At 33.0% G+C, this 11009-nt stretch overlaps 1 protein-coding gene across 1 annotated transcript; it reads left to right on the top strand.

Moving 5' to 3' along the window:
- The first annotated feature begins 1755 nt into the window (after positions 1 to 1755).
- On the top strand, positions 1756 to 5627 carry LOC143564095 (transmembrane emp24 domain-containing protein p24beta3-like). Its single transcript, XM_077051478.1, has 4 exons — positions 1756 to 1955; positions 3828 to 4014; positions 4996 to 5103; positions 5297 to 5627. Exons 1-4 carry the CDS (start codon positions 1758 to 1760, stop codon positions 5428 to 5430), a joined length of 627 nt encoding a protein of 208 aa, XP_076907593.1. The 5' UTR covers positions 1756 to 1757; the 3' UTR covers positions 5431 to 5627.
- Positions 5628 to 11009: the final 5382 nt, after the last annotated feature.

Raw genomic sequence — 11009 nt, forward strand, 5'->3', positions numbered from 1 at the left:
GGTCACAAGGAGGAACCCCCCCTTCTTAGTGACGAGCTTACGGTGTCTGTTTTGCAGGTCACCTGAAGAACAACTTTCTTTGCTGGACCTCATCCTCGTGGGAAACATCTATCTAACCCCCAGATTATCCGTAATCTGCCCGGGGTCGATTAGTGTTTCTTCACTCTTATATATAATACTTAGTAATTTTTCTTTTATAAATTTTATTATAATTATTAGGTGAATCTAACACATTAAAAATTTATATAAAATAAAAAATATTTACACGAATAACATGCTCGTTAAAGCTTGTGAGTCTACTAAAACTCGATAAGTAAAACTCAAACTCCTACATGTTTATTAAACAAACATATTTTTAAATTCGAGTTTAAAAAACTTTATCTAAAGTAGCTCATAAGTATCTTAATAATCAAAATAATCAAAGAATATTATTAGTAACAATATTTAATGCTAATGAGCTTTAACTCCAATTAACATGAGAGAGGAATTGACAATTTAGGTTGGAGACCGCAAAAGCCAAGTTTGAATATAATCTTAAATGTATTTTACTTTTATTGTAGTGGGCCTTCGTACGTAACTAGAGATGACGAGCTTAGGCTATGTAGTGTTGTTTGCGATCGTAAGTTTAACACCCTAGGTAAATCCTACATCGTCAATGATATGATAGATTCTTGGTTCATAAGTAAATGACTCGCCTCATAAATCACCAACGCGTTTTGGGCTTAATGCTAATGGACGAGAGGAGAGCTCCACAGTTAAGCGTGCTCAGGTAAAAGTAATATTAGGATGGGTGACCTTTTGGGAAGTTTCTACCGAGGCAATAGAAATAAATCTGTGAGTTCCTGGATGGGCCATCCATCGAGGACAAAGCGAATAATATTGGTGGTACGAGAGATGAGATGCTACAATAAACATACGAGGTTAGGTCGCCTTTTGTAATTAGATTACCCGGATAACCAGACTTTATTTGTTGGTCCAAAAAGTTAAAAAAATTACGAGTATCTAATTTATTTAATACAAATAATAATAGTCGTACTACATTTAACATCATACCCGATGAAAGTGTACACAATTTAATAACAATATGATCTTACCGGAGTGAGACAACATAGTCCAAAATAATAACACTTATATCGCATTTAACGTTATACCCGTCTACGAGTTAAGACAATATAGACAAGTCAGAGTAGGTAAGCAAGAAGTAGTCAAAACCGGTTCAAACCGGCCGGTTGAACCGGTTAAACCAGATTACACAGGAGGCCGGTATTTTAAGTCCGGTATTTTTGGCCGGTTTGCTAGAACATCGTATCGACGGTTTTTGTCTAAAATACCGGTTTTTACTGGCAAACTGGTTTTAAGTCCGAGAAATTTTTGATATATGCAGCCCATATTTTTTCAAAGTTACTTTTAACCTAACAATTAACATTCAAACATGTAAACTTTATGACTAATTTTTTAAATATTAAGTGTTTTTAAATTATTTTTTAATATGGATTAACTTTTTGATTATTTTTTGTTATGAAATCATTTAGTTTTGGTTTATTCTTGAATTAAAATTACATTTATAAAAAATTATAAGACAAATCATTCAACCGGTTGAACCTCCTGGTATAACGGGTTGCTTTTTTTTAACCCAATTCAATAAAAGTGAAATATAGGTTTTAAAACATTGGTCAGAAGGTAGAAAAAATAAATAAATTTAAGATGACACCTTTAATTCCTGAAACAAACTATTGTTCACCAAACGGAAAACAACGATGAAATCGTACGCAATATTAGGGCTTCTTCTTCTTTCAACGTTCACCGGCGACGTATCGGCGTTATCCGTGACGGTCAACGACGTGGAATGTGTATACGAATACGTGCTCTACGAAGGCGATACGGTTTCCGGTAACTTCGTTGTTGTCGATCATGATATCTTCTGGAGCTCCGATCATCCCGGCATCGACTTTATTGTTAGTTTATAGATCTATTTGGTTTCATTCAGATCGTGTGGTGTTTGTTGTTGAATTTGACCTGGTTGTTTGATTTTAGGGCTTTTTTTTAATATGATTATAAGTGAATTGTAACCGATTTGACCTAATTTGGATCAGTTGTAACCGATTTGAGTTACTTGACGTAATTGTTTGATTTTAGGGCTTTGTTGAAAGGATTGGTTGTTGTTTTTTGGATGATTATGATTGATTATTTATTGATCTGTTTCGGTAGGTGAAGTTTTATGGAATCATGAGCTTTTGCTGTCTGGAGTTTGTGAATTTAAATGAATTTAGTGAATAGTTGTCAATTTTATCTGATTTTATCAGTTTTATGGATTTTTAGACTTTATCACGAGTCTATAGATCTCTGTAACTCAGATCGTGTGTTGTTTGTTTGAGAATTTGGAGTAGTTGTAACCGATTTGAGTTAATTGATCTAATTGTTTGATTTTAGGGTTTGGTTGGATGATTAACTGATTATGATTGATTTTTTATTGATCTGGTTCGGTAGGTGGAATTTGATGGAATTATGAGGTTTTGTTATCTGGAATATATGAATTTAAACGAATTTAGTGAATTTGTTTGTTTGATTTGTGCCTGACTAGTTTAATTTTCATGCATATTAGGTTTTTGATTTTTGAAGTTAGCCCCAAACAATAATCTGACAGTTCTTTTGGATTGATTGGAACTGATTCGACCTAATTGTTCTAATTTTAGGTCTTTGTTGAAAGGTTTGGTTGTTGTTTCGGATGATTATGATTGCTTTTTCGTTGATCTGATTCCGATTCATGAGGTTTTATTGTCTGGAGTTTGTGAATTTAAATGAATTTAGGGAATATTATTGAATTTATTTGATATGTTTATCTAATTTGTGTCTGATTAGTTAAATTTATATGATCTGTTTCATTTTATGCATGTTAGGTACTTAGGTTTTTGATTTTTGAAGTTATTTACAAATACTAACTAGACAGATATTTTGGATAAATTGGAACAGATTTGAACTAATTGTCTAATTTTAGAGCTTTGTTGAAAGGATTGGTTATTGTTTTGGATGAATATGATTGAATTTTCATTGATCTGGTTTGGTAGGTGAAGTTTGATGGATTCATGAGGTTTTATTGTTTGGAATTTGTGAATTTAGATGAATTTAGTGAATAGTTTATCAGGTTTATCTGATTTTTGTCTGATTAGTCCAGTTTTATGATCTTTTTCTTAATTCAGTACTTTCATGAATATTAGGTTTTGGATTTTGAAGTTATCCCCAAACAATAACCAGATAGACCTTTTGGGTTAATTGAAACCGATTTGACCTAATCATCTAATTTTAGGGCTTTGTTGAAAGGATTAGTTTTTTTTTTAGAGAAAATTGGATACGATTGAAAGCAGGTGAACTTTCATGGATTCATGGTTTTATTTCTCTTGAATTTGTGAATTCAAACGAATTTGTTGAATACTTACCGATTTTATAATTTGTAGCTGCTTAGTTCAGTTAAAGGGTTTTGTTGAATATATAGAAGTTATATCTGTTATGACCTGTTCTTAATTTTATAAGCATATATTATTATGCATACTAGGTTTTTGAACCTTTAAGCCATCCCAAACAATAATCAGAGAGACTTTTTGGATTTTATTTTATTCCCTCAATAACCATCTGATTCAGTATAGGTGTTTGAGTTATTTTAAGTTTGAAGTTGTAGGAAGAAATATTATCATTCTATTATTTTTGTATTGTAAATTGATATTTTATGATGTTTGTATTTTCCTTCTACTTGAAATAACAATAGTGATGATTCTTGTTTGACACAATTTAGTTTACACTTTATATGTATTGAGTTTTGCATTTTGTTTCAGGTATCTTCTCCTGGAGGGATTGTGGTACAAACATTGAAAGGAACATCGGGTGATAAGTTTGAGTTTAAGGCTCCACGAAGTGGAATGTACCAGTTTTGTTTTCATAATCCTTACTCGACTCCTGAGACCGTCTCTTTCTACATACATGTCGGTCACATTCCCAATGAGCATGATCTAGCAAAAGATGGTTTGTTGAGTCTTTCTCTTTCTGACTACAACTTGCTTAAATGTTGAAACCAGGTCACAACCGGACTGATACCTCAAAATACAAACTAGTGGAACTGAAACTGGTTCTGTTTCATACAGAGCTGTGAAGTGGAAGTGAAAGAGTTTCTTTAACCCAAAATGATGTTTTCTAATGTTGAAAAATAATTATTTTTTATGACTTATTAGTTTTAAAGCTTACCAAACTGAAACTAGAACCGTTTTTTGAAAAATATTAGAATTGAAAACCAAAACCGAAAACTAGTTTCTAAAAGCTACATAACCCATATAAACAGAATAGAACTGGTTCCTGTTTGTTTTTTTGATTGTTTGTTAGGACCAAATTTTGTACACCCTTATTTTCAGATGTGGCAATTTCCGACACAACACGAAAATAATCAGGTTTTGGGTTGTCGTATCGAACCCATTTAAAAAGACGAGTTGTGTATGAATTGAGCTGTTTATTTAAACGGGTCTGCTTGAGTTGACCTGTTTATTAAGCAGGTCTTGCTCGGGTTGGCCTGCTTAACCCGTTTAGTCAAACAGGTAGACCCATTAACCGTTTATGACCAGTTTAACCCATATTTTTACAACCCACCAACTCGATTCACACGTTTAGAACTTGATTATTACCCACCAACCCGTTTGACATGTGTAGATAAATGAGTTAACGGGTCTTGTTTGGGTTACCCAATTTTAAGTGTGAATTGAAATATTCAACTCAAGCATGACCCATACTTTCATTTGTGTCAAAGAAATCAGTCCTAACACGCCAAGCCAACACGATTGAAACCCTTACTATCTAATTGAGCTATCATTTGTCATTGTTTTGTAAAGCTGCAAGTTTCTGTAGTTAGTCAACTTTATTCATGTGTTTGTAATTCTATTTTGCACAGAATGCTTATTTGTAGATGGGAGAGTCATATCTTTTATGTTTTTAAGATTCTTTTTTGTTTATTTTCAGAGCATTTGGACCCTGTCAATGTGAAAATTGCTGAATTGAGGGAGGCATTGGAGTCCGTTACTGCTGAACAAAAATACTTGAAAGCACGTGATGCTCGACATCGCCATAGTAAGCCTTTTCAACTGATCATACTAGTCTAACTGTTTCATATCCGCATTATATTTGGGTTTATCTATTTAACTCGTTTAATAAATGGATCGTGCTCATGTTGTACTTGTACTAAAATTAAACAACTCACCCATCAACCCATTTACAACTTTGCATTTTGAGTAAGTTTGATTAATGCTGGTTGTTTGTGCAGCAAACGAGAGCACCCATAAACGGGTGATCTTTTACACAATTGGGGAGTACATTTTGCTGGCGGTTGCAAGCGGGCTGCAAGTGGTTTACATACGCAGACTGTTTAGCAAGTCAGTTGCCTACAACAGGGTCTGAGGTAACACCAACTCTGGCCCCGTATCGTTCTTATAGAGTAGAACTCGGGAAACATGTTCTAACAGTTTATGCTGGTTCATTGTGATGTCATTTAGAGCTTTTTACTGTTGCAACTTATTTAAAGATTTGAGTTATTAGCTGTATTTTACATTATAAGTTATTTAAAGAAAGGTTTAATGGACGGTTATCAATTACGATCTTGCCACATGTGATGATTATCATTACGGTTTGGTGATGAGTGTTAAAAAGGGTTTTCGTTGTTTCATTCACCAGATGATAAAATATATTAAGTTTTTTCACGTATATTCTTTTTGTCATGCTAAAAAGTTGGCTTAGATTTTAAACCTAGCTGGCTCGTCTCAGATTATAAACCTAGCTGAAAACCTGAGCTTAGCTCACTTTTTAAAAACATTGGCTCAGCTTGGCTTTGCTCGGTTTCCATTCGGTTAGATTGATTGAACTTAGAAGAAATGAGTTGTCTAGATGTAAATTCAACCAAATGATGGGGAGTTTGCTCAAAAGATTGATGGCTCTAATGAGTGAGCTAACTTGGCTCAAGCTCAGCTGGCAAACAAATCGTCTGGATCCTATGCCAATATTGAATCAACGTGCAACTTGTGTGCAAGTAGGATCGAGTTCATAATGAAGCTTTGATCAAAAACTTCGTTTTGAGTTGTGTCAAAAGAACAATGAATTAACGTTGTTTGGTCGAAAGTAATAAAACTCAAGAGCAAGATATCGAGATTGTCTCAATTTATTGGTCTCGGAATAATGTTACAACTAAGGTTACAAATTAATATTGCATTTGACTATCCATATAGTTATGATTTTCTAAAGATTTTTCAAAATTAGCAACCAACACTTAACCTTAGTGTAGTTCATCGTTTCTAATTATGAACTCCGCAAATGCATACATTGTTTTGTTGACTACAGTGTCGCATCATATTTAAACCTTATCTTGGCTATTGGTTACTTTCATAAATTTAAGTATTATATCACAGAGATTCTTTATCATGTTCATACTCCTTTCAAGACACTCAAATTCTTTTGTCTTGCTAGAGCATCTTTCGTATTTAGGCAATCAATATATATTTAACTATTGTGCATAATGTTTGATTAGCTAAGGTGCTTTTAGGAATATAGATCCATTGCCCTAGATGAACATTGTCAACCAAAAAGGCAAAGGTACTAAACATTAACAGTTCAAGTATACGAGGGGAGGAAACGGTAAAGTTATTTCCTTAGATATTCATATACGCATGTGACAAATAAAAATATAAAACATGTGGTATAACAAACTTCCAAGAATACGGGAACACTAACAGTATTATCTAGTTAATATAATTGAGAAGATCGGTGTTACAAAAGTTTTTTTCTTTTTTTTAATATTTTGTTAGTTTAGTTTTATTCTTATGTAAATCATTTTAATATTTAACCAATTGTGAGAACCTAACATGTTGATTGATGATGAGTTTGTTAAAGCTTAAAAAATTAAAAAAAAGGTGTACAAATTTAAGGCACATCTCATTTTTTGATTAGTTTTTTGGGTTATGTTACATAAAACGAGGGAGTGTATGGCTGATCTTTTGAAAGACCAGTAAGAACCTCAAGACACAAGGCTAAGCTAGGCTTGGAAATCGTAAAATGGGGGGAGTGTATGGCTGATCTTCTGAAAGATCAGTAAGAACCTCAAGACACAAGGCTAAGCTCGGTTTGAAAATTTTCTGAACCTCAAGAACTAGGTTTTCTAGATTTGAGAGAACCCTCAAACAACACACCGGAAAACAAAGAAAAAAAGACTCAAATTTTAGAGAGAGGTTAGAGTGAAATATATAAGAAGTTAAAAACTTTCATCGTTTGAATATTTTTTTGGTTTCTTTTTTTATGATTTTATCTGTTTTTTAATATGTTAATTTGTCAAAATTATTATATGGGTTTATTTCCGGTACCGCAACGAACCTATTTGATACATGTTAAATTCACGTCGATTCAATGTCGCAACGTCGGTGTTTTACCGATCACATAACATCGTTTTACATATGTTATTTTTCGTAACATGCTATACAAGTGCCGCTATCATGTCATATTCACGTCGATTCTCCGCCTCAACGCGTGTTTTTTAATATGTTTATTTGATGTATCTAGGTGTTAACGAATTAAATTTTTTTGTTTAGTTCTAGTTACGTAACTAGATACCTACTGAACGTGTTGGCTTGCAGTTGCAGCGCACGTACAAACAACCAAACATCACTAGTCTGACGCAACACGTCGGGTAAATCACCTGGTTAAATTTTTAAAAGTTACAAACTCATTTATCAAAGTTTTAGTGGATTATGACGCATACCACACTAACACTTTGTTTTACCACTTTTTAAACCTCTTTATGTTTTAAATTTTATATCTTATAGTGTAATTTTTACCGATCCATGTTATATTTTACAAAACTAGTGCAATTAGGTGTCATAATACTTGTATTTCATATTATCTTTTTATTTATGATGTACAATTTTTTTTGATAAAATCTCAAAATAATCATATAGTAAAATCTGACAGGCGGACATTATTCATATATTTATTTTAGAAAGACGAAAATTTTAAATTTAGGCTATTTCACTCTTCAATGATAAATATAATATAAAAAAATATATCTCAATTAAACGTGGGTAAATTAAAAAACTCATCTAGAACACCATTTAGTGATTTAGAAGTCCATAATCTAGTCTAAGTAAATAAAGATAATTCAGCTCAAAATAGAAGGTCACATCTAACTATAACCCAAATAAACTATTTTGAACCCCTTTGTTTAAGGTTTAGGTTAGGGTCTAACCGATAATTGGATAACGTAAACGAATGGCAATTCATGAAAAAAGAATGACAATTCATGAAAAAAGAACGACAATTCATTCGATTTGATGATTTTGACGACAACTACCTCAGGTTATCTTAGTTTTAATAGTTAATTTGATTACTCTTTTTATTTAGTTAATATTTTTTTTATTCACGGGTTTCTAGCATAGAGTTAGATATACAAATTCTGTATAAACATTTAAACGAAAAAAGTGGTGATAATGTAACATTGTTTTGGCGTTACTAGTTTTCCTATGTGAGTTTTTGATTTTTTTTTTAAAACTCAAATAATAAGTATTTCTCCTCTAGATATGTATTTGGTTTTCTTATTGTGACGCTCTTTTAACTAGGTAAAGTTTTCAGGCAAAAAGACAAAGCCTAAAAACAAGATTATCATCATAAATCTCAACAACAAGGTTGAGTGATCTAATCATTGCCTTTGCCGTCATCGTCTACACTAAGGCATTTGGTTGCGATTTTCAACGATGACTTCACCTGTGATGCATGAGGGGCACTCAAGAGAATGTTCAACATCTTCGACTCTTCGTTCTTACCAACCCCAGAGAGTTGCAATTTCACCTTCTTTAGTTTGGGTGACCTCACCATGATAAACTTGACAAACTCCAACTCAAGCTTAGAGTTTTCAAAAAATACAATCTCCAATTCATTCAGATGCTCCAACCAAACATCAGGATATTTTTCTAATATAACGGAATATTCTTCCAATTTATCGGGCTCTATCTCATCATAATGTCCAGATCCGACCTACAACAACCAGAGTTTTGTGTTGGTAAATTTTGGCAATAGAATCAAAACAACAGGCCGGTTACAAGATATACTATCTACCTGCAACTTAATTTTTTCCAAACACGGGGAGTATTTGATCAAAACACAAAGAAAAGGCAACCCATAGCCGTCACCAAAACCGAATTCTTCCATACAAAAGTATTTAAGGTGGATTGGTAAGGTTGAAGCTCTAGTGGAACCGAGTCTTGAACTAACAACTTCAACCATAGGTCAAAACAACAAGTAACAAGCAACGTTAAATTTTTTTTCTCTTTGAATCATGTATAATGTATTTAAGTGGATGAATATTACCGGACTCATATAACCCCAAGTAGTCAGATGTTCAATGAGAGGTAAACACTTGAATAGCTCCATAATGTTGGGTCTTTCATCGCCACGGAGATCTTCATCGTGCATAAACTGTAGGAACCTGGAATATTCAGACAAGTTTTAAAAGCAATGAATATACAAGTAACAACTTACCAGACTGAAGTGATGGGCAATTAGATAAAAGATGTAGAAGACTTTCTTTAGACATCATAACTTCATTTAAGGATAAGCTTGTAAGACTACCAAAACCATTACTGAATGGTGGTTGATGGCAAAGATCACAAGAATCAAGATTTAGTTCTGTTAAGTGATGCAATGAGAAAAAAGATAACGGTAATTTATATAAATCGGCGTTAGAGAAGTCAAGTGTTAAATTCTTAATGGGAGACCTCGTGTATTGGACCTTGGCGCTGTAATAGAATTTGTTCTAAAGCATAGAAAGCTTTAAAACTCATGCACATGTTTTTCATTTCCCTTTCTATGCTGATAAATATAATAATCTCGACTTTAGGAATCATTTATACCTCCATTCCCTTGAGAGAATACTTGTCATTGCCGCGTCTTTAATTGGTAAAAGACATAGAATAGTATCTATTATGGCTTGTGGTGATTATATCCAGTTTTTGAGCATTCATCTCACGCTGCAAATTGAGAAAATCAACGTAAGATATAAAAATTATTGTACATATACAGAAGAGATGGTATTAAGTAGCCTACGTGACAATCAAGTGGATTGACAATACAACGATCGATGTCTGTTTAGGTTATAAAATAGGCTAAACATGTGTATTTGTAGAGGTGGCAGTATGGAGTTGGGCTGTTGGATTGAGTGATGGGTCCAAATGGACATGGTTCAGGGACTTAGGGTTACTTAAAAGTATTTTGTTTTAAAAGTATTTTGTTTCTTTTTTCATTTTTTTTTCTCTTTTCTCTTGATGGTGGTTAACTATATATAAAAAAATAAAAATGAGATTAGTGTCTAATTACGCGTTTCGTGTGTCACTGCGTTCGGGGTTACTCATTTGTGTATTTCGTTGCTCGATTAGGCGTTTCATTTTGGTCGGTTTCGGTTTTTTTCCCTTTAATCGGATTTTTGGTTACGTTCCAATTCAATTTTGATTTTTTCTTTTTAGTTTTGTTTCGGTCGGGCTTTTAGGTTTCGGTTTAGTTAGGTTTCGATTTTTTTTAGTTTTGGTTTTGTTCGCTTTGGTTGGTTTTTTTCGTTTTTGATTTTTTTGTTTCGTTTTCGTTGGTTTTTCTTGGTTTCGATTTTTTTGTTTCGTTTTCAGTTTTTTTTTTCCATTCATTTCAGATTTTTCCCGTTTTGTTCCATTTTCCGGTTTCGATTTTTTTGTCTCGTTTGGTTGTTTTCTTGATTTTTTCTTTCGTTTTGGTAAGGTGTTTTCAGTTTTAGTTTGTTTCGGTTTCATTTTTTCCCCGTTTGGTCGGTTTCGGTATTTTTTGTTTTTGGTTTTTTTTTGTTCGTTTTGGTCGGTTCCGGGTTCATTTCGCTTTGTTATTTTAGTTTCATTTTGGTTGGTTCCGATTTGGTTTTGATATTTTCCATTTTTTGTTTCGTTTTGTACGGTTTTATCAACATGTTTCGGTTTTATTGC

This window comes from Bidens hawaiensis, unplaced genomic scaffold (genome assembly GCF_021521415.1).
Source record: "Bidens hawaiensis isolate Kalapana, Puna unplaced genomic scaffold, B.hawaiensis_p1.1 tig00021715_1, whole genome shotgun sequence".
In the NCBI taxonomy this organism is placed as follows: Eukaryota; Viridiplantae; Streptophyta; class Magnoliopsida; order Asterales; family Asteraceae; genus Bidens; species Bidens hawaiensis.

What these genes read in the sequence shown, in the direction of transcription:
- LOC143564095 (XM_077051478.1), top strand. Translation starts at nt 1,758, where the DNA reads ATGAAATCGTACGCAATATTAGGGCTTCTTCTTCTTTCAACGTTCACC. An exon ending in GCATGATCTAGCAAAAGATG is followed by an intron (nt 4,015 to 4,995) that starts GTTTGTTGAGTC and finishes GTTTATTTTCAG; the next exon opens with AGCATTTGGACCCTGTCAAT. An exon ending in TGATGCTCGACATCGCCATA is followed by an intron (nt 5,104 to 5,296) that starts GTAAGCCTTTTC and finishes TTGTTTGTGCAG; the next exon opens with CAAACGAGAGCACCCATAAA.